General features: G+C 61.5%; 1 protein-coding gene and 1 long non-coding RNA gene across 4 annotated transcripts in view; one reads left to right on the forward strand and one right to left on the reverse strand.

The window, feature by feature from the left end:
• Nucleotides 1-43: 43 nt before the first annotated feature.
• On the reverse strand, nt 44-11128 carry LOC133235531 (uncharacterized). 3 transcript variants are annotated; one of them, XR_009732584.1, is made up of 4 exons: nt 3640-11128; nt 974-1562; nt 445-611; nt 44-274 (listed from the first exon to the last, which is right to left on the reverse strand). It is a non-coding gene; the product is annotated as an uncharacterized LOC133235531 (long non-coding RNA). The 3 variants fall into 3 exon arrangements; XR_009732583.1 differs by having other exon boundaries at nt 974-1074; nt 1357-11128; XR_009732581.1 differs by having other exon boundaries at nt 974-11128.
• A 3760-nt stretch (nt 11129-14888) lies between these two features.
• Nucleotides 14889-23214, forward strand: part of PLXND1 (plexin D1) — a 49157-nt gene continuing 40831 nt past the window's right edge. The window contains exon 1 of the mRNA XM_061397140.1: nt 14889-16360. Within this exon, the coding sequence (XP_061253124.1) occupies nt 15032-16360 (1329 nt within the window). The 5' untranslated portion in view covers nt 14889-15031. The remainder of the gene's footprint in view (nt 16361-23214) is intronic.

The following is a 23214-nucleotide window of genomic DNA, read 5'->3' on the forward strand; positions in this document are numbered from 1 at the left end:
CAACCCCCTAACTTGAAGGCTTTACCAGAGAAAGCCTCCCAGCTGGGGTTTGATTTTGATTTTATTTTTGTTTTTCAGGCAGGATCTGGGAGTGGAAACAATGGAATTAATGTGTGTAAGGGTTTTGGTGTTTGTTTTTTTTTCTTCTTTTTTTCCTTTGGAGCAGTTTCTCCTCATCTGCGGGGTTGGATTCCCACCTCAACTTCCGGTCTTTGGAGGAGCCGGCTGGAGAGGATGGGCGTGGGCGGGGGGGCGGCGGTCAGGAAGGAGAGAGCTGCGTGGCGGGGCAAGGAGGAAGGAAGGGCTCCTTCTTGCCCCTGGGTCTTTGCACTGGCTGTGCCGCCCCCCCACCTCAGCCCCGGCCCCTGTTTGTAGCCCCGGTGCCTCCTCCAGGAAGCCCTCCCTGACCTCCCCCACCCAGGCTAAACAAACTGGAGTCAGCACCTTCCTGCTCTCATTCATCAGCACTTCATCTTCCACTGCGGGCTGGGCCTCTTGGTTTACAGCTCTCTCCTCTGCTCAGCACTCAGGGGACAGCAGTCGCGTAGAGCATGGGAAGGGGGACCCGGTCCCTACACTGTGGTCCTCACTGTCCACTCAGGCCCCTTGATCTGCGGTGGAGAAGGCAAAGGGCGAGTCGGGCGGGGTCGCGGTGGGGCGGTGGGGGTGGCTACAGAAACAGAAGTGGGAATGGATGGAGTGCACAAGGGCTGGACTCCGACGACCCTGGCTGTCAATCTCGGCAGTGAGTTCTCCCTGAGCCTCAGCTTCCTCCTCTGTAAACTGGGGATGACAGCCCTACCCGGCAAAACCAACTTGAACGGCCCCAGCGCCGGGCCCAGGAGGCATCCTGCAGGTGCTTTAACCAGCTTAGCAGGCGGGCAGCTGGGCTTGGTGCCTAGGCGGTCTGGTCTCTTGGATGGGAGGGTCCGGGGCATGGAGGGGAAAGCGGAGCCCCAAACCTGTAACTCACATGGATCCACTCAGCTACCAAGTAATGCGACCGGTTCCTCCGCACGCCCACCTCTCCTTCTCCCGGCTCCGCCAGGGGCCGAGGGTCCTGCAAACGCAAACCTGCAGCAAATAACGCTGATTATAGCATTTACGAGCCTTTTCTGAGGCTCCTCACTCAACCTCTCGGTCTCTCCTCTATCACGTGGGGTCAGCGCTGGGTGGGCACGTGCGGGTCCAGAGGAGCAGGGCCCCTGCCTCTCATCAAGCCTTGAAGTCCGGAGGCCTTGAGGTTCAGTAAGGACAGAGGGACAGGGCTGGATAATAAAATGGGAGGCGGGGGGACCTCTGGCTGTCACGCACAGATACTGGGCAACCCGCCCTCGACCCCGGAGGATGCCTTACGCATGCGCGTGGCGCTGGGTTCCTTCATGTCCGTCAAATGGCAGAGGCGGTGCGTCCGGGCCCACGTGTACGTGCCCACGCGTGCGTGCACAGCATTTGCTGACTCCGCCCCGGGTACCCGGGAGAAACTGAGGCACCGAGCAGGGTGGTGGCTTGTTGGGAGCTTCAGAGCTGGCGTTCCACCAGTGCTACCTTTCCGAGGGGACCTGCGGACCAGCCAGGTGAGTCCAGCCCTGAAAGTTGTGTCTGAGAGGAGGGTCTGGGGTGGGCGGCACTGTTAGCCCTTCTCGGGTGGGTGACCCCCGACAGGTGGCCAGCTGTTCTGAGCGTCTGGTACCCCGCCACGGTGGAGTTGAGTCTCTCCCTCGGGGCTGTGGGGCGGCGACAGGGCCTGAGCTGGGCCGAGGTGGTCTCGCCTCGGAGTGCCCCGTCCCCAGGCTCTGGGCCCCACCCTGCCTCTCTTTGTAGGTGCAGCTGCGCTTTTGGCCTCTGATTCTCAACAAATACCCACCATAACCCACATCCTCCCAACCCGTGGCTTTTGTCTTCTGTTGCCTTTAACACAAATAATACACAAGGTTCTCTGATGAAACTTAGAAAATTGAGACTCGAAAGAAAAACTTCAAATTCTCCCCTCCCACCCAGCAAAGCACTCCGGTACAGAGGGCGCTAGTGGTGAAGTTCTTGCCTGCCAGTGCAGGAAATGTAAAAGACCAGGGTTCGATCCCTCGGTCGGGAAGATCCCTCTGGAGAAGGGCATGGCACTCCAGTATTCTTGCCTGGACAATACCATGGACAGAGGAGCCTGGCGGGCTACAGTCCATGGGATCGCAAAGAGTTGGACACGACTGAAGCGACTTGGCACACATGCAGGCACCCAGCAAAACATCAAGGGTTCACCCTGCCTGATTCTGCCTCTCCCCAACCCTGTAACCCGCGGTGCACACCCTCGGTGGCGGGCCCTCAGGGTGCCCATCGTTAGCTGCATGGCATGTCCAAGCCCAGGTCCTGGAGTGCAGCTCGGGATGTTACAGCCCTCCATTCCTGTAGGGGCAGGGGAATGCCCACCCCTGCCGTGGCATGGAGGGGGAAGTGAGAACGGAGGGGCAGGGATGGGATGACATGGGTCTAGTTGAGGAAGTGAAAGTTCTCCTGCGGACCTCCCCCCCCCACCGATTGACGGCAGCCCGCTGGCATCATCCTTTGTCCCGGATGGAGGTTCACAGGGTGGTGCCCCCCCACCCGACCAAAACCATATTGGGGCCCCAGGCTGTGATACCAGGAGGAAGGGGGTTTCCCTGGTCACTTGCCCGGGGAGTCTCAGCTCAGGGGGGACCGTCCCAGCCTCAGACCCCAGACTTTGACTCTGGCCTGACCAGCCAAGCCTCTTGAGTGAAGACAGGGAAGTTGGGGCCTGGGGCGGTGGTGGGGTTACTTGTTTGGTTTTACTATTTTCAGATAGAGACTGAATGGGGTCTAGAGCCCAGCCAGGGGGCCTCAGACACCTGCCCAGATGTTCGTGGTGGTAGCCTCCTGTCCTCTGTGAGCGCTCTACCTGGTCACACTGGGCGGGGTTTGAGTCCCCTGCGGTCCTCTCTGTGGACTTGGCCTTGGCAAGCCCCTGCCTGTCTTTGGCCTTCTGTGAAACGGGGCGAGGGATTGCCCGTGCTCCTGAGGGGAGCAGATGAGATGAGTATGGGTCCCCCTGGGGCGGGCCCCGGATGAGTGTCAGTTGGGTTGGAAGGTTTGGGCAGGTGGCCTCTCCTGCTCCGCTGACCAACCCCAGGTGCGGAGGGGCAATGGGCTGGTGGCTCCATCCGTGTGGAGCTCACCGGCTTCCTCTGGGGCCCCACAGGGCCTCCTGTTTCACTGGGGAGAGGGTCTCCCCTCCTATCCCCTTCCTCCAGGCCTCCTTCCTGCTTCCCGAGGTGCGGCTGGCCCTTCCGTCCAGGCGCTCATCAATTGCGCCCGAGGTGCTGAGCGTCCGGCCAGCCTTCTCAGGCCATGACTCACTTCCTGTTTCCTGGAGCTAGAAATAGCTTCCTCTGGATGCTGGGCCAGTGCTGGGGTCTCCCTCCCCAGCAGCTACTCAAAGTCTCTGTAGCCCACCCCTCGCCAGGCCTGGGCACCCCACTAAGTCCGTGTTCAGCTGGACACAAGGCCAGCCCAGGGACCATTCCTTGCTGCCTTAGGGTTGTAGGAGCACCCGCTGGGGGTCTAGCCCTGGGGCAGCAGCAGTGAACAAACATGTGGACCTGCCCTCGGGTGTCTACAGACACTCACCAAATAACCTGGCAACTAGGGTGCTGTGAGCACTGTGCAGGGAGCGCCTGGGGCCTCTGCCCACTGTGGAGTCCTCAGGGGTCATGGATGAAGGAAAACAGGTGGGGCTTTACCCCCAAGAGCTTTTGCAGGGTTTCAAGCTGTTGGAAAACAATGTGAAGAGGTTTGCAATTGGACAGTCTCCCTGAGGCTGCTTCATGGAGAAGTGATTCCAGGAGAGGCGGGAGGGGGTGGGGCTTGGACGGATGATGTCATCTCAGACTGATGGGAGGGGAGGAGGGGGTGCCCTCTGGACAAATGGGAGGAAAGGACGGGGTGTCTGGGCACCTCCCAGGTTCTGTCTTCAGTGCCACGTGCGATGCAGTGCAGGCCTGGGCTGGGTCCAGGTGGGGTGACGCATTCAGTCCGTGACTGTGGACAAGTCACTCAACTCCACTCTGCCTTGCTTCCCATCTGCAGAATGGGTATAATAGAAGGCCCTCCCTCATGGGCCGCTATTGTGAGGAATAAGTGTGATCATCCACGTGCAGCTCCTGGGCAGCCTCAGTAAACTGTAGCTGTTTTATTTTCTGCCTTGGGCTCGGTAGGTCTTCTGCCGTGTGCCCCGGGCTGTGAAAAAGGTGGTGAGGCTCCAGTGAAGCTGAGAGGCGCAGCCTCACCCTCATTTTGCAGAAGGGGAAACAGAGGCTGGGAGAGAAGGGCTCTGTTCAAGGTCCTGCAGCTGGGGAGTGGTGAGGCAGGATGTAAACCTGGTCCCTCGGTTCCCAAAGCCTCCCCACACCACCCGGGGCACCCAGAGTGTCCGGCCCCTGCCTGTGGCCCTAAGCTGGGGGAATGAGTTGATGCCAGCATGATCAACCCAAGTCACGTCCTCATAGGAAAATCTGTATTTTTAGACTCACAAACCCTCCCCAGGCTGGGGGGATGGGTGTCGGCCTTCCCTGGCAGGTGGGTGAAAGCACAGTGTGGCGGAGGGGGAGCATCAGCCAGACACCAGGGCCCTGGGGCTGTGAGGAGTGGGTACCAGCCAAGAAAGTGGCGAGAGGACTTTAGTTCATCTCCTTGCCCATCCATTCACTCACTGGTTCATTCCCTCTCGTGAGCCTGCTCTGAGTCCCTGTGGGGGACCCAGGTATGCCCCCGACAAGATCCAGCTCCTGAGACACTCCCAGTTGGTGAGGGAGCCAGAGCAACAGACACATCGTCGCTTGGTGTGGGCGCTGTGGTGGTGGCCACGGGGGGGGCCGTGGGAGCGCAGAGTGGGAGGACTCACCCAGCCTGGGAGATCAGGGAAGGCTGCCTGGAAGGGGAGAGGCCAGCACTGACTCTTAAAGGCACCCTTGGAGGCTCAGCCAGGGCCAGGACGAGGAGGGAAGTTTCAGGGTCGTGGTGAAACGTAACATGCATACCAGGACCTGGGGGTGGGGGGCTCCCGGGCCCTGGGGACTCAGACTCTGGCCTGGAGTCGGGGAGGGATGCGGGGAAGTACTGGTGAGGACGCTGGCTCATCCTGAGCCTCCTGGCTGTGGTCAGTGGAGACTGCGCTTAAGTAAGATGACAGATGGCGTCACCCAAAAGTCCCCAAGGGACCAGTTCCAAGTTCCTCAACTCAGGGGACTGGCCAGGCTGAGTAATGCTCACGGGCTGGCCTGCCCGTGGTTAAGGGCTGGACCTTCCAAGGCCTTAGGAAGCCCTTAGGCTGGACCTTCCAAGGCCTTAGGCTTCCCTGGTGGCTCAATGGTAATGAACCTGCCTGCAATTCGGAGGACCCAGGTTCAGTTCCTGGGTCGGGAAGATCCCCTGGAGAAGGAAATGGCAATCCGCTCCAGTATTCTTGCCTGGAGAATCCCACGGACAGAGGAGCCTGGTGGGTGACAGTCCATGGGCCCGCAAAGAGTCAGACACGACTGAGTGACTAATACTAACTTAACTTCCAAGGCCAGAGGCTGGACCACTCAAGGTCACAGGCTGAACCACCCAGGACCAGACTGAACCCTCCAAAGCAGAAATTGAGCTTTTGACGGTTGATGATAAAAATCTGGCAGTTTGAGGAGGAAATCCTCTAGCAGTCCTGGGGGCAGCAAGCCCAGAGCCAGTGGACACTCCAGAGACCGGAGTCCCAGCGAGAAGTGCACAGCGTGGGCTCTTGTGTCCATCCCCTCACATCAGCCTGTTACCCGTGCGGAGCTTAGCTTGCACACTCATCCCCCACGTGTTTCCGGATTCCCACCCTTGTACACACGACCCCAACGTGCACACAGACACACACACACACGTCTCCCCACAACCGTGCCCATGTTTTCCCCTCTTAGCGCCCCCCCCAGTGCATACACACTGGGAGCCCACCCGAGACGGGGGGTCCTGCAGGCTGGGGCGGAGCTGGGGGGACGGTCATTACCAGAGTGTGCCCCATGGCCCCCATGCTTCTCTCCTGGCAGGTGAACTGATGGGCTGCAGCCCCGCCCGCCCTGGGCAGCTGTCCGTGAGAAGGCCTCTTCAGAGCCAAGGGCAGCGTGGTGCCATCCCACCTCTGCGAGTTTCAGACAGGGCAGAGTCTGCCCCCAGTGACCAGGGAGGCCCCTCTGACTTAATGTCTCAGGTTGAACTCTGCATCTCCCATCAGCCTGTTGCTCTCAGCTTCTGGAAGAGGCAGCCCCAGGCTGGTGAAGCCCCCAACCTAGGAACTCCCTGCCTGGACCCTGCCTCTCCTCACCACAGACCACATCGTCGTCCCCTAGTCCTCAGGAGTCCCTCTTCCTAAGAACCCGAAAGCCATCTTTGGCTTCCTGCGCTCACTGTGCAGTCAGGGGGCTCTCCCTGGCCTTGCCTAGCCCTCCAGAGCCTGGAGAACCCATCCCACCCCACCCCCCTCCAGCGGAGCCCCCAGCTCACCTTCTCTGCGCCTCCAGGGGCCGCGCACTGCCCACTCCAGCTGCTGCCCTGGTCCTCATGCTGGGAAAGCTCTCCCATGAGCGTCCTGCAGATCTTAGCTCAAGGGTCAGTGCCCCAGGGAGGCCCTTGATCACCCCAAGATGGGCTCAGGTCCCCCAACCCTGCGAGAAATTCTCCTGGAACCACGTGGTGTTGCCCTTTGTAAAGCTGTGGCTCTTCGCAGTTATGTGATTATTTGCACTATTTGATTAAAGACTATCTCCCCCATGAGACAGAGACCATGCCTGCAGGGTCCCCATAATATCCCCAGGGTTTGGCAGAGTAGGTGCTTGGTCAGTGGTGGTGGAAAGAAGGAAGGGAGAACTCTGTTCTGGTGTTTCATTCCACCCAGGGTTTTGCCTGGAGGCGCAGGACCCTCAGAACCACACCAGGAATCAGGCTGAGGGGTCACCTTGAGGGCCAGCGGGTCTTCCAGGCACAGGGCAGGATGGCCTGGTCTTGTGAAGGGGGGCGGGCAGTGTGGCCACGTGGACAAAGTTGGGGTCGTGGCGGCAGCTTTGGCAGAGTGTGTCTGGCGTCGCCCAGGAAGGGGTCTCCAGCGGCCAGCGTGACCATCCCATCTGCTCGGTCGATGTCCTAGGGTGGGGACACAGAGGTCCATCCATCCTAACGTTTACAGGCAGTGATCATGTGTCCACCCGGGAAGACCACCCAGTCCGCTGGGGAGGACAGATGCTCTCCTACTGTGAGGTGAGCAATCTGAAGAGAGGAGCTTCTGATACTGCTCCAGGAAGTCCTCTGGAAGGAAAGACTCAAGGTAGTCCTCTCAGAAAGACAGCCATGTAGACTAGACCTTGAGGGAGGCCTGGGAGCTCAAGAGGAAAGACTTTCCGAAGGAAGCGACATCTGGGCTGGGTGTGGAGAGACGCCTGCAAGGTGACCAAGAAAAGAAGATGCACATCTTCTCCGAACACTGGGTTCTCTTTAGAGACTTGTGCAGGCCACAGGACCGGTGAGACTGAGCCCTGCTCATCCACGCCAGCCTCGCCCACACATGCGTGCCAATGAGAGCATCTCTGCCCTGTCCTAGAGCCAGAAGGACTTTCTGGTTCTCGTGTGTGCCCCGCTGGAGTGGAAGGGGTCTCAGAATCGGTTCAGTTGCAGGCCAGGTCCAGGCACACCTGCTAAGCAGACTCCAAGGAGCCACTGAGAAAAGACCCAGCTCTGTCCCAGGCAGAGACCAAACGCCATGGGCCAACTCTGTCAGGAAGCAGATGCATCAGCCCATTTTACAGAAGAGAAAATGAGGCTCAGGAGCATGTAGTCTGGAGAGGACAAAAGGGTCTTGAGATGAGGCCCTGGCTGCAGGGGGAGGAAGTGGCAGCAGGGGGAAGAGCTGCCTCTGTGGGCACCTGACACCCAAGCCAGCTCTGAGCTCCGTCCAGGCGGGGCGGGACCGGGCGGGGTGGGGCGGGGCCGGGCAGGGCGGCCAGAAGCCAGAGCTGGAGGGATTGGGGGAGCAGCAACATCTCCTCACCATCCATGACTTGAATGATCAATATGAGTGATTCTTTACCACAGGTCAAATGGCTGGCAGCTCCACATGCTCTAGGGAATATCTCATTTTGATCCACATGGCCTAGAAAGGCTGGGACTTTTAGAACCATTTCACTGAATGTTCACTGGAAGGACTGATGCTGAAGCTGAAACTCCAATACTTGGGCCACCTGATGAAAAGAGCTGACTCATTTGAAAAGACCCTGATGTTGGGAAAGGTTGAAAGAGGGAGAAGGGGACAACAGAGGATGAGATGGTTGGAGGGCATCACCGACTCTATGGACATGAGTTTGGGTAAACTCCAGGAGTTGGTGATGGACAGGGAAGCCTGGTGTGCTGCGGTTCATGGGGTCGCAGAGTCGGACACAACTGAGCGACTGAACTAAACACTGGTGTGGAGTCTGAGACCTGGAGAGCCAAAGGGACTCACCCCGGGTCACACACACGGGAAGCAGACGGATCTGAACCCAGGACCGCAGGATGACAGTGGCACAGCTTTGACTGGACTTCCCTCGTGGGGAAGAGGGAACAGCCAGACCTAGGAGTTCCCGCTCCAACCTGAGTGGCGGGGTGGCCCTGAGCAAGTCACTTCCCTCTTCTCCTCCCCCATAAATGGGCCTGACAGTCCATGTGGTGTGAAGGATGAAGTTCACGTTCAATCCTGAGTCATCCTGTAAGGGCTCTGTAAACCCCAGGACTTGGGTGCCCCTTCCCCTGGGAAGCCTGCCTTGGTTGCTCCCAGGGGCCTGGCTGCCTGAACGCTCCTCTGTGTATCTTCAAGGCATCATCACAGCTGGGTCCTGGGGCATACAGTAGGTGCTCACTCAAAATCCGCTGGAATGAGGATGGCCAGACAGGCTTGGGTTCAAATCCAGGGCCACTGCCTTGCCTCCCTGAGCCTCAGTTTACTCATCCATCAAATGGGATCACTAGCACCGCCCTTCGATGGCTTCCTTGAGGATTGACTGGGATATGTCTGGTGCACAGTAGGTGCTCAGCCCCCATGACTGTTCAGTGAACAGCAGCGTCCTGCTCAGCTCTGGCCTTCCCCTGCCTCCTCAGGGCTCCATCTGTGGGGCACCTCCCCTCTGTTCAGGGATCGCCTGCCCCGGGCAGCTGGCCCCCTGGAGCGGGCAACAGCCTGAGAATGTGGGTGGGGTCCCCGGGGGCGGCCCTGCCCCCAACCCCCTGCCGCTGCTGGACAGAGGCCTCAGTGTGGAGCTGCCGGGGTCCTTTCCCGGGCCCAGACCCATGACTGGACGTCTGAGAATGCCGCCCATTATCCGACTCACAGAGCACAAAGGCCCACGCAGGGGCTTGGCAGGCCCGGCGCCCGGGGTGGGTGCATGGGGGCTCCGGGTCCCCACCCCAGAGGGCAGGGCTGTGCCCAGAGCCGGGAGAGGGTGTCTCTCACACGCAGGAAGGAGAGCTATTTCCTCCAGCCTCTCGGGGAGACAAAGACAGAAGTGGGCAGGGGGCTTGTCACAGGCGAGGGTGGGCGCCCCTCGGGAGCCCTGACACACGACCTAGAAGTCTACCCGCCCCCTCCCCACCCTGCCACCCCCTCCAGGGCATCCATCCTGGGGGATGGAATGCTCCAGAACCCTGAAAAAGGTCCACCCCCCTGGTCTTCCCCAGAGCTGGCCGTGGGCAGACACCCACCGAACCTCCCCAGCAGCACCAGGGGTCTGTAGTTGAAACCCAGGACGGTTATGGGTCCTGTGGCCCCGCCCACGCTGCCGCTCGAGGGTAACCCGGCCCCACCCACGTCCACTCCTGTAGGACGCAGAGACAGTGATGGGAGACCCAGCGTGGAGGGGCAGGGCTGCCTAGAGAGGGGGAGGGGGCAGGGGCCACTTCAGGCCGACTCTTTGCTGTGTGACCTCAGGCAGGCCCCTAGGTGTCTCTCAACCTGGCATTCAGGTTGATGAGAAGAGGGGAGGGAGACCCGGGCGGAAGGTTGGTTAACGGAGGCAACCTTTTGCATCCAGGTGGGTAACGGCAGTGGCATCGACAGCGTGTCTCGGTGGCAGCTGATACGAGGGTGACGTCGTCATCTGGGTCTGGGGGCCTCTCCTGAGTGGGGTACAGATGATCCCATCTGAGGGGCTAGGGGAGAGGACGCCTGCAATCTAGAGCTGGAAGGTCAGTGGACGCCCTGCTGCTTGACCTGCCGGGCCTTTGACGTGTCGGTTTTTCCGTTCTCGCCGCAGCCTTGGGAGCCTGCTTACCCTCCCCTTTGCCAGATGAGGAAACTGAGGCTCAAAGAGAGGCAGTTGCCACCAAGCTCACCCAGGCGGCTGGGGCAGACACAGCTGGGCCTGGAACTCAGGCCTCCCCAACGCCAGGGCAGGACACAGAGGGTCACAGTGGCCTAGAGTGGGGTTCAGAGGCCGCCCAGCTGTGCCACCGTGGGCAAAGGGTGGCACCTCCCTGACCCTCAGTGTTCCTGTCTGTAAAATGGGGCTGAGAAAACCCGGCCATCAGGCTTGTTCCCGGGGAGGGTGAGATGGGCAGAGCCTCGAGGAGGAGCTGCAGGGGGGCCCTGGCACTGTCGGGGGCCCAGGCTGGGGTGCCGAGCTGTCCCGGAGGACTCTGTCCCTGTCACCACGGCGGTGCGCGGAGCAGGGGGCGTATGGGGATCACTTCCTGCAGGGGAAGTGCTGGCGGAGGAGGCCAGCCCGCAGGACTGGAGGGCAGGGGCCCCCTCCTCCCTGTCAGCCCTGGCCCCACTGTTATTTTTTCCAATTGAAGAAGGAAAACATTTCCTCCTCCTCCTCCTCCTTGCACTCTGCCCTGGGCGGCCAGAGAGCAGAGGACAGACGTGTCAGGATGGGGAACCCCCCGCCCCCCGTCCCAGCCCAGGCGACAGGGAAAGGCCCGGGCTCCCCCTTCTCTGGGCCGGCCTGGCCGTTGGACCCCTGGGTGTCCAGGCAAGGACCTGCCCCATCTGGGCACTGTGTCCTCGTCTCCAAGCACACTGGTTTCTATCAGTGTTTCCCAAATGTTAGACTTTTCATACCACTTGGATTGTGACCCTGCAGCTAAGTCGCTTCAGTCACCAGGCTCCCCCGTCCCTGGGATTCTCCAGGCAAGAACACTGGAGTGGGTTGCCATTTCCTTCTCCAATGCATGAAAGTGAAAAGTGAAAGTGAAGTCGCTCAGTCGTGTCCGACTCTTAGCGACCCCATGGACTGCAGCCTACCAGGCTCCTCCGTCCATGGGATTTTCCAGGCAAGAGTACTGGAGTGGGGTGCCATTTGTCTTTAAATCAACCCACGTTTTAAAGACTTCCATAAATGCATTTATCAAGCAAGCTTGACATCGGTATTATACTTGGAAAGCCAGCCTCACTTGCCCAAGCCATAAAATAAGTGCCAATATTATAAAGAAAACAAGGAGCTATAAGCAAAATTCTAGAATGCTGAGCTTGAGACCTCATCTCTATTAAAAATGGACAGTGACAAATGTTAGAGAGGTATTAAAGATACATGGGCCCCAAGCAGAAACTTCCTCTTGAGCAGACACAGAGAAGGGCCTGATCACAGTGCCACCCGGGGTAGCTGGCAGCCACTCCAGGGTAGGTTAATCCGGGTTAGTTAACTCAGCGTGGGTTGATGGTGGGTACTGCCTAACCCCCCTGCCTGGGGATCATCCATCTCCCCTGTGTCCCCTCTAAAATCCCTTCTCAGAGGATACCCCCTACCCCTCCGCCTCTTAGCATGACCAGGGGAGATATGGGCTCTTCCCTTCCTCCCTCCCTTCCTTCCTTCCTTCCCTCCCTCCCTCCCTCCCTCAGCCCACAGTTATCAGCACCTCTCTGCCCAGCCGGGGGTCCAGTGTGGCCGCCACCACGATCCATTGTGGCCTGAGGGTAATGAATGGGCAGAGGGGGAAAACATGTGATCTGGTTAGAGCTGGGTTCAAATCCTCACCTCGCTCACGCCCCCTCCATTTCTCCATCTGTGAAATGGGTTTGATGACTCCTGCATTTTCTGCTGGCTGTGAGGAGGGCATGAGGTTGTGCGGGGCAGTGCTGGGTACAGTAGTTTGCTCTTGTTGGAGAGTGGGTCTGCGAGCTGCCACAGGGCCCTGATATAAGGGAAGAAGCACACAGTTACCCAGGGCCTGCCATGTGCCCAGCACTGGGCTGGCTTCACATCCACAGCCTCGCAGGGGCTGGAGGGCTCTTATGGTTCTCCTCATTTTACAGACAAGGACATGGGCTCAGAGAGGGTAAGGGCCTTGCCCTAGGCCACACAGCACTGCCACCTCCAGCTTCCATGAAGATGCTTGGACCGTGGCCGTGGCTTCCACGGCTCACCTGGCCTGCGTAGCCCCAGCTCCCCGGCATCTCTGGAAACCCAGCCCTTGGCTTGGCAGGTAGTTTGGTGTCCAGAGTGCCCAGAACCATCCACCATGCGCCAGACTGAAGTTGCGACCACAGAGAGCATTCTCCTCAAGGCTCGGTGGGGGGAGCTGCAGGATGTGGCAAGATGAGCTGGGAGACAGGAAGGAAGCTAGGAGGGCGAGGGGGGTGGAGAGAGAGAGGGCTTGGGAGATCGGGGGAGGGAGATTAAGAGGGGCAGAGACAGAGAGAGAGATGCCCACACAAAGACAGAGTAGAAGGGTTGGTGGGGGAGAGACAAAGAATGGGAGAGACCGGGAGGAGTGAGAAGGCAGACAGAACCAGAGATGGGTGGGGAAGGCTGAGGAGGATGGGATGGGGCGGGACTTAGACGGAGGGGGCCCCGGGGAGCGGGGGCGAGGTGCACGGAGGCAGCCCCCTGCACCCGTCCCAGGCTGCTCCAGAGGTGGCACAGCTAAGTGCTCCCCACCAAGGCTGGAGGTGGGGACCAGGGTCTTATCAGGCTGTCTCCTGAGTGGCCTTGAGCCCCGGGGGCGGGGGATGGGGCCCCAAAGCAGAACCTCTGGCTTCCTGCGTGGAGTGCTCCCGGCTGGCTGTCAGGGCGGCGGTCAGACCCATCCGAGGGCTTGGAAAGAGGCAGGCTGATGCGCACATCCTGACGGCAGGAAGCCGGGCCGTTTGGGGAAGTGGGGGACCTGCTGTCAGCCTGGCCTTTCCTGCCTGCCCCGTGGGGCCCCGAGAAACAGCCCCCGCCATCCTTCCTTCCTGGCCAGGTGGGAACAGGTGAGGGAGGCTATGCTCCCCCCACCCAGTTCTGAGAGGCTGGAGCTGGCCGGGGAGAGTTGGGTGGGGTTCGGAGCCTGCAGATGGGGCTTTCAAACATCATAGTTCTGCTCCTTAGGAGCTGTGGGTCTGGAGCCAGTCCGTGCACCCCTGGGGCCTCAGGCTCTGAATCTGTAAGGTGGGACAGTAATCTGAGCAGTGTCAGAGGCGGCTGCGAGGGCCGAGTGAGTCAGAATGTGCTTGGTATGGCATATGGCAGGGGGCGAGCCTTGCTTGGGCGCTGGCAGTGGTCAGCTGCCACGTGTGTGCCTCGTGCAGGCCCCATGACCTGTCGTCATCGCTGCCCACTGTTGCCCCCAGTGCCCACCTGCTTCTCCCACGTGAAAGGAGAAGCAAGCCCAGGGCCGGCTTACCTGTGGCTGTGCCCACAAGCAAGCGTGCTAACTCGCTTCAGTCGTGTCCAACTCCCTGTGACCCCATGGACCGTAGCCCGCCAGGCTCCTCTGTGCGTGGGATTCTCCAGGCCAGAATACTGGAGTGGGTTGCCATGGCCTCCTCCTCTTCCCAGCCCAGGGATCAAGCCCGGCTCTCTTGCACTGGCAGGCGGATTCTTTACCACTGTACCACCAGGGGAGCCCCACATGTGGCTGATCTTCCCCTAAATTTGGGGGGATTTTAGATCCTCCTAGAGTTCTGAATAAAGTGGGTGGAAGGGCAGCTTCCACCCTGTGGGCCTCCTGGGGCCATCACACCACCCATCCCCCCAACCAGGACCAAGGCCCCACTCGGGTGCCCTGGGCTCTGAACGGTCCTAAAATAGTACCTCTGTGCTTTCCCCTGATCTGTGTGCTGACCCTTGAGTCCAGGCCCCTGTCACTGGTCAAGGCCCCTTCTGGGCTGGAGATCATGGAATCTGAGGGGGTGGTGCCCCTGTCCAACTGACCTGCGGGTGCCCAGGCTCTGGGGTTTGAGGCCTGGGCAGGATATCCTGTGAAGGAGACTGGAGTGTGAGATGGGGAGAGACCAGGAGGACGGGGATGAGGAGGGTGGACAGAGGTGGACGAGACGGGGCAGAGGGCTCCAGGGAGACAGAGGGCCCGACGGGGCGGGCGCAGAGGGAGCCACCAGGACAGAACAGGGGAGGGTGGGTGAAGCAGAGACCGAGAAAAGGAGAGACGGCACGCATGGAGTTGGGGTGGGGGGCGGGCCACGCAGAGACAGGGAGACGCCGAGAGACATTCAGCGAGAAAGACAGATACAGAAAAAGAGATGGGAGAAAAGAGAAAGAAAAAATAAAGCACGACAGACAGGCCAAGGCAGCCAAGAGGGAGAAGGAACTCAAGCAATCAGCGACGGAGGCGGGGGCAGCTCCGGGTGCCGCGCGAGAGGGTCGTGCAGGCCGCCGGGCAGCCGACCCACCGACAGCCGAGCGGGGCCCGGTGGGGCGAGGCCCGGGCCGCCAGGGGCGGGGGGACCCAGAGTGCGTGCGGGAGCTGGGCCTGGGGCCGGGAGGGGGCCCGGGAGGCGGGGCGCGGCCGGGCGGGGCACGGCGGGGGCGGGGCCCGAGGGCGTGTCCGCGGCGGAGCCGCCCCCGCCCCGCCCCCGAGTTGCGCGGAGCGACGGAGCCGGGCCGGGGCGCCGGGGCCGGGGGCGGCTGGCTGGCTGGCGCGGGCAGGAAGCGCGCCTCGCGGCCCGGGCCCGCCCCCCGCCTCCTGCCGCCTCCGGGCTCCCGGCTCCCGGCCGCGCCGCGCCCCATGCACTCGCCGTGCCGCGCAGCCCGCGCACGCCCGGATGGCTCGTCGCGCCGCGGGCGGCGCACCCCTTAGCGCCCGGGCCGCCGCGGCCAGCCCCCTGCCGCCGCGCCCGCCATTCCGGGCCCCGCAGTGCCCGCCGCCGCCGCTGCTGCTTTGGCTGCTGCTGCTCCTGGGGGCGGCCCGGATCGGCGCCCTGGAGATCCAGCGCCGGTTCCCCTCGCCCACGCCCACCAACAACTTCGCCCTGGACGGCGCGGCGGGGACCGTGTACTTGGCGGCCGTCAACCGCCTCTACCAGCTGTCGGGCGCCAACCTGAGCCTGGAAGCCGAGGCGGCCGTGGGCCCGGTGGCCGACAGCCCGCTGTGTCACGCCCCGCAGCTCCCCCAGGCCTCGTGCGAGCACCCGCGGCGCCTCACCGACAACTACAACAAGATCCTGCAGCTGGACCCGGGCCAGGGCCTGGTGGTCGTGTGTGGCTCCATCTACCAGGGCTTCTGCCAGCTGCGGCGGCGGGGCAACATCTCGGCGGTGGCCGTGCCCTTCCCGCCCGCCGCGCCGCCCGCCGCGCCCGTCACGGTGTTCCCCAGCATGCTGAACGTGGCGGCCAACCACCCCAACGCGTCCACCGTGGGGCTGCTCCTGCCGCCGGCGGCCGGCGCCGGGGGCAGCCGCCTGCTCGTGGGCGCCACGTACACGGGCTACGGCAGCGCCTTCTTCCCGCGCAACCGCAGCCTGGAGGACCACCGCTTCGAGAACACGCCCGAGATCGCCATCCGCTCCCTGGACGCGCGCGGCGACCTGGCCAAGCTCTTCACCTTCGACCTCAACCCCTCCGACGACAACATTCTCAAGATCAAGCAGGGCGCCAAGGAGCAGCACAAGCTGGGCTTCGTCCGCGCCTTCCTGCACCCTCCCGACCCGCGACCCGGCGCGCAGACCTACGCGTACCTGGCGCTCAACAGCGAGGCGCGCGCAGGCGACAAGGAGAGCCAGGCGCGGAGCCTGCTGGCGCGCATCTGCCTGCCCCGCGGCGCCGGCGGCGACGCCAAGAAGCTCACGGAGTCCTACATCCAGCTGGGCTTGCAGTGCGCGGGCGGCGCGGGCCGCGGCGACCTCTACAGCCGCCTGGTGTCCGTCTTCCCCACGCGCGAGCTGCTCTTCGCGGTCTTCGAGCGGCCGCAGGGGACCCCGGCGGCCCGCGCGGCTCCCGCCGCGCTCTGCGCCTTCCGCTTCGCCGACGTGCAAGCCGCAATCCGCGCCGCGCGCACCGCCTGCTTTGTAGATCCTGCACCCGACGTGGTGGCGGTGCTCGACAGCGTGGTGCAGGGCACCGGGCCGGCCTGCGAACGCAAGCGCAACATCCAGGTAGGACGCCCAGGCAGCCGGGGCTCGGGGACCGTCCCAGGGCGCCGGCGGGAGGGCGGGCGGGTAACCCAGCAGGTTGTGCAGCTGAGCGGGTCCCACGTGTGAGCGTACCTCGACCCAGATGTGCGTGTATGGGGACCCAAGTGTGAACTCTGCGCCCCAGGTGCTTTTGTGGAAACCCCGGTGGTGACCTGAGGATACAGGTATCAGCCGAGGTGGGGGGCACTGGCCTGAATATGGTGTGAGCCCGTTGGGCCGTCCATAGGAGTGCTCCCTTACAGGTGCACGTGTCTAGGTGTGCAGGGCTGATACCATTGTGGGTGAGTGCCCAAGTGTGCGCTGACGAGAGCCAGAGGGGCATATCTTCTAAAGAGGTGTCTGCAAGACATGTTCCAAAGAGACTTGGGTGTGCAAGTGAGGGTCGTAGCAGTGGGCTGAGGGCACAGCGTGTGAGTGCCGTGTCTGCCCAAGGTGTGTTCGGGGCCGGCCGTGTGGGCCCCTCAGAGCCGCCTTTGCGAGCTGGCAGATGTGTGCACGGGTGTGGCAGGTGTGTGCCAGGGCCCTGCTGGCGGGGGGGTCGGGGAGAGGAATGAGTGTGTGCACCAGACCCGTGTGTCACTGAGCTGGGTGACGTGGGAGTGGAGGCAGTCAAGTGTGGGCGGCACATGGACCCTGGCATTTGGGAACCCATTAGTGCTCCAGGGAGGCTGCCGGTTGGCAACAGCGTGCCTTTACTGAGCGTTTAGCGTGCACTAGGCGTGGGGTTTCGCCTACTAAGCACATCACAAGAGCGTGACTCTGTTCAAACAGCAGTCCTCTCAAGTAGGCTCTGTTCCCATCCCCGTTTTACGGATGAAGCAACTGAGGCCCAGAGAGGTTAAGTAACTTGCTGCAGATCACACAGCTTAGGAGGAGCAGAGGCAGGATCTGGGTCCAGGCTGTGTGGCCTGGAGCTCAGAGTGTGTGTGTGTGTGTGTGTCCAAGGAGGAGTTGGGGTGGCTGGGGTGGGGAGCTGCCGCTCCAGGAGGGGAGGGAGGCGAGCAGGACTGTGTGTAGCGCCCGAGTGGGGAGCTGGAGGGAAGGGGCAGGGTCAGGTACCCCAGCAGTGGTGGTGGCGGGGAGGCGGCCCAGGCACCTGGGGCCAGGCTTGGCGGGGGCGAGGGGGTGTCCAGGCTGGGGGTTCGATGTCTGTGTTGATCTGGGGTGAACGCGACACAAGGGCCCTGGAGGGAATTGTGTGGTCCTCAAGGGAGCCAGCCAGCAAGGGGTCCCTTCTTCAGGGGGCCCTGGAGGTGGACCCCCGTGCGTTTTTCGCGTTCTCCATCCCCAGCTGAGTCAGGGGACCCCTGGCCGCTCCCCTCCAAGCCTCAACTTCTCAGCTTTCCCTGGAGAGGACGGGAAGGAGCCCTCCCTGGGGCTGGTCAGCAAGCTGGTCACGAGATGAATTATTCCCTCCGTGGGTGTGCCCAGTACTGGAGCTTTGAGAAAACACAGATTCCTTCGCTGCAGCTGGGCCGGCCCCCGCCCTGGCGCCCACCAGTGCCCACCACCCGGTTGGCCGGCTGCCCTGAAAGTGAAGGTCACGGTGGGTGAGCAGGGCAGGCGGATCGGGAGCCGGCAGCCGCCCAGCGCCGTGCTCAGGACATCCACTCTTCCCCTTCCCGAAATCCTCGAGCTCTGCCGGGCTGTGGGACACAAGCTTTGTGTCAGGGGTGGGTCTCAGAGCTGCAGGAGGGGAATGGGGAGTCTCCCTGATTCCTGGAGGGGAGACCCTGTTGGAAGGTCCTTTCCAGGCCTGCGCGGCCATCCGGGCCCACGGTGTGAGCCATCTGTGGGATTCCTCAGGCCGCAGCCTCCCTTCCCCCTCCAGCAGGAGCCGCCCTGGTTCCCACGGTCCCTCGTCCCCAGCCTGGCCTGGCCTGCTGCCGTGAGTCACTCTGCTGAAGGGGGTTGGGGCTTCCCTTTCCTGGGGGGCAGGGCCTCTGCAGGGACACCGCCCCAGGGACAGAGTGGCCCAGGGCCTCCTTGCCATCCCAGAGTGGGGCTGATTCCTGGCCCTGCCTGGCACTCTCCCTGCGTCCTCCACACCCCTCTCCCTTCCCCGTGCCCAGCTGTGGGCACAGGCCAGGGCCGCTCCCAGATGTGTGCAGGGTCCCCGGTCCAGACCTCTAGCACCGGGGGGTGGGGGGCAGTGGTTATTCTTGCCCGCTCCCCCCTTACAAGCTAAGGATGTGGACTTCGCACACTGGATTAAATCCTGCTCTTGCTGCTTCCCAGCTGTGTGACCTTGACAAGTGGCTTCATCTCTCTGAGGCTTAGTTGCCTCATCTGTAATGTGGGGACCTTAGATCGCTAAGGATTCAGTTCAGTCGCTCAGTCGTGTCTGACTCTTTGTGACCCCATGGACTGCAGCACGCCAGGCCTCCCTGTCCATCACCAACTCCCGGAGCTTGCTTAAACTCATGTCGATTGAGTCGGTGATGCCTTCCAACAGTCAACCCTCATCTCTAAGGATTGATAAGGACCAAATGAGTTAGTTTTCAGTACACAGTACACAGCACACAGCGGGGGCCTGGCAGATATGTGCTGTTCCGGTTATTACTACCCCTGGGGTGTTAGAAGCACGTCTGAGCTTAGTCCTGGACATCAACCAGTGACCTCTTCTGGCTTATTCTGCAACCTTGAAGACCCAGTAAACATTGCCTAAGTCCCTGCGGTGTCGCTGTGCGCTGGGGCCCAGTGGAGGCTCCCTCACCGTCTGCTCTTGTGGACTGAGCTAGGTGAGCGGAGGGCCAGACACATGGCCGGGGCATAGGCGCTGTGATGGGGGAGCACAGAGGGGCTTCCGGGGAGGGTGGGGTCAAAGCACAGGTGGGTGGGCGAACAGGAGTTGGGCTCGTGAAGAGGGCAGGAGAAGAAGGAACGGGTCCAGGTCAAGGGTCACAGGTCCAGGGGCCTGGAGCCGCAAGGCGGGCTGGGGCTGTGCAGGGTGAGCAGTGTGCCGGGGCGGGGATCGGAAAGTGTGAGCTGGGTTGGGGAGTAGGCTGGCCTGCCCTAGGCACGGCTGTGTCCTGGGGACACGAGGTGGGGGAGTGGGGGACTCTGAGGGCTTCAGCCAGAGCATCCAATCTGAAGGAGCATCTCAGTTTCCCTGCCTGTAGAATGGGAGCGGTAGCAAAAGTACCGCTCTTCCAGGACTGCGGCGGGATTAAATAAGATGCCACAGGTGAGGCCCCAGCAGCGTGCTGGCGCAGGTGCTTGCAGCTACTAGGGTTATATTTAATAATTAGGAGCTAGTTTAGAAAGTTGCTAGTTGAGAAGGACAGAGGAGAAGCAGGGTGAGAAGGAAGGAGGTTGGTGCCATCTTGCAGGCAAGTGGGTCCCTCCTGTATTTGCACGTATTTCTTAAGCACCTACTGCGTGCTGGGCCCTGTGGCAGACACTGGGGCAGCCGTGGGGGCAGCCAGCCGGGCCTTGTTCCTGGGGGACGGGTGTGAGCGGCCTGGAGGGCCTGGTCTGAGGGCATGGAGGGAAGCAGGGACCTCTGGACAGGTTCGCATGCCCCAGAGGTGGGGACAGACAGGATGGAGGAGGGAGCGGCCCTGTCCAGCCCAGCGCTGGTGTGGAAAGCGGGGTAGGGACTGAGACGGGTGCCTCTGGGGGAGAGAGTGAGTTTGGTCGGGGCGGGGGTGAGTACCAGGGGCCTGGAGTCCATCTCCTTCCCAACCCCCTCGGGCCTGACTGCCGCAGCAGCAGGGGGCCTCGGTGGGGATGACCACGTGGGCCAGCCCCTGGTCTCCCATCTCCTCTCTGGGGATGTCTGACCCCCAAGCCGGGTGGCTCCTCCAGGCCTCTGGATACCCGACCCTCGTGCTCTTTCCTGCAGGGCCTGGAACCCCAGAGCCCCGGTTGGGGTAGCCTCGGACATTCCAGCTTCTCTCCTGGCAGGCTCTGCCCCTTGCCCGCCACCTTGAAGATGATGAAGAGGTGGGGAACCTTGGCCCCCAGGCTTCAGAGGCCCTCAGCTTTGTCACTGATTGCTTTGGGCATATTTGGGTCTTTGGACTATCTTGAGAAAGTGAGGGAGGGAATGAGCCTCCATCGCGTGTAGATCGGATCCCTTCCCTCACTTCGTGAATGCGGTTTGAAAGTGGGACGGGAGGTCGCCTCGTGCTGTCGGTAGGGAAACTGAGGCACAGAGCCGCCCAGCACGGTGAGGGCAGGCTGAGTCCAGCTCCCTTCCCTGGGTCTTTCCCTTCAACCTTTGAATGACTGAAGGGTTCGGTGTTTTAAAATCAAAAAGAAAACCAACAGGGAAATGTCAATGTTGCATTTTCAAGGTGTCTTTTTATAGTAAAGGTGGAAAAAAACGCTCAGGCGGTTTTAAACTGGCATGCAGTGGGTGGGTGCCCGTTGTCAAGAAGGCGTTTTCTGAACCGATTTAGGGGCTGAAATAGAGGGTGGAGGTGGAGGGAGATAAGCTTGCAAGATGGCTTTCCATTTGGAGTTGGGCTGGAGGCTGGGAGTAAGCTCCCTGTGGTCGAGGGTATGAGCAGAGACACCGGGTGGGACTTAGGATGGGGGTTCCAGCAGGGTTGGCAGAATGACCTTCTAGCCTAGAGAGACAGACGGGTTCCTGGGCCAGGAGATGGATACCATACCTCTCTGCCCAGGGCCCGTCATCAGTCCTGACCGCCAGGTACACTAGGGTAAAGCTGATGTGAGTCGTCTTCCTCCTGCCTGTAACTGTGTGACCCAGAGTAAGTCATTTACCTTTCCTGGGCCCCACGTGTTCTCCTGGTCAAATGGAACAGTGTCTCCTCCTGAACTGAAATCTCACAGGAAGCACTCAGGCCATGGCAGGCGGAGGTTCTGGTACCAGAAGAGAAGTACCTCTGGGAAAAGTGTGCTCAGTGTGTGGAATAGCCACTGGGGCAGGGAGCGCTCAGAGGCGGGAGGAGATGGGCCAGACCAGGCCCTGCAGGTGAGCGGGGTGCGGGGTGGTGGGGAGAGAGGGGAGTGTCGGGGCCCCCCAGGCCAAGCTCCCTGGCGGGAGGCGCACGCCAAAATAAACCCGGCCTGGCATCACCGCTGCTATTGGTGGTGCAGGCGCTGCACGTCCGGTGGGCCTGAGGGCTGTGTGCACGGCTCTCTGGGGATGAATAGGAACCACGGCTGCGTTCCCGCTTCTGAGAAGGAAGCTCTGTGGGTCCTTCAGAGGCACCAGTCTGTTTGCTCTCACAGCCCCTGCCCCCAGCCTGTGAGGCAGGGAGTGCTGTTATCCCCACTTTACAGATAGGAAAACTGAGGCCCGGGGTCTCACACAGCTGGTTAACGGAGTAGGGTCTGCAGACTGGCTGGCTGGCTGGCTCTGGAGTTCGCGGTGGATGTCCTCCCGCGTTAGCTGTGGGCTCTCAGCTAGGGGTCTGCAGTTACCCCCACACCCCAGGGAAATTTGGGAGGGTCTCTGTATTGACGTGAAACGCCCTCTGTGACAGCACCTCCCAGCTGGCCCCAGATGGAAGCCGGGAGCCGCTGCTGCAGTGACTCAGTTCCTGAGCAGCGTGAGGCTGGCGAGGATGTCTGCAGAGGCCAGACCACAAGTTGGGGGGCTGGGGGTGCTGATCGAGTCTCCTGGGGAAGCCAGGGCAGCAGGGAAGGCACCTGGTAACACTCATCTCTGAGAAGGGGATTGTTAGCCCTGGCCCTTTCGGAGCATGAGTGAGAGGCGTGGTTGGTTTGAGTGCCTTGACAGTTGCTTTCCGCCGTGACAGCAGCCCCGGACAGTGCCGTGTCCTGGGGCAGGGTAGCGCTTCACGGTCCGGAGTTCCCTAGGAAGGTGGAGGGTACGTCACTGCCCCCGCCACGCCCAGAGCCATGGATGGATCAGTGCAGGACCCTGGTGCCGACTCCCTGGATGCAAATCCTGCCTCTGCACCTCCTCCCTGTGGCCTCCAGCTAGTCACTCTCCTCCTCCCGGCCTGTATTTCCCCATCTGTAAAGTGGGCTCGGCCGTCGATGAGAACAGGGCTGCCTGGAGTCCAGCGGAGGCCGTGTGTGCGTCGGCTTGGGCCCTGCAGAATCTCCCTCTACGGGAGTCTGATTTGCCCACTGCCACGGCTGGTGGATTCCATGGGATGAAGGAAGCAGGCTGGGTTCCGGGTTCTGGTTGCCGAAGGGTAGAGAGCAGACACTGTGTGTACAGAACAGGAGCCTGAAGGGTCCCTTCCCCTTTCTGGGCCTCGGTTTCCCAGTCTGAACTGGGCTGCGGGGTGGCCGGAAAGCCCTCACTGCCACCAGAACCTCCGTCAGCAGCAGCATCGTTATTATTATCTTATTGTTGTTGCTTCCTGGGAACTTATTTTCTGTTGGGCACTTTGCCAAATCGCATGCGGTGTGTATCTTTTTAACCCTGCCAGAAACAGAATGGGGTTAGGATTACCCCCAGGCTACAGAAAGGGAAAACAGAGGCCCAGAGAGGGAAAGTGACTTGCCTGAGGTCACACAGCGGTGGAGCAGGTGTTGGGCTTTGGAGTCCATGCTCATCACCTTCCCTTCTTATTTGCTCTGAAAATGCTGACCTGATGGGTGTGAGCCGCAGAGGCCCTCAAGGTCACAGTGGGAAGGGGTGGGTGGGTCCCTCTTGAAGGTGAAGGACCTGAGACCCAGGGACGTCCTTCCCCTGCTGGGGTTCTGGTGAGAACTCGCATACCCAGCATGGTCCCAGGCTGGGACCAGGTCCCCTGGGTGCAAGGCTCCTGTCCCCATGACCACAGCCGTCTCCACCTTTGCCCACCAGACCTCCCAGGCAACATGCCCTGCCTGTCTGTGCTCCTGGTGGAGGGTGCACTGGA

This window comes from Bos javanicus, chromosome 22 (genome assembly GCF_032452875.1).
Source record: "Bos javanicus breed banteng chromosome 22, ARS-OSU_banteng_1.0, whole genome shotgun sequence".
NCBI classification, from domain to species: Eukaryota; Metazoa; Chordata; class Mammalia; order Artiodactyla; family Bovidae; genus Bos; species Bos javanicus.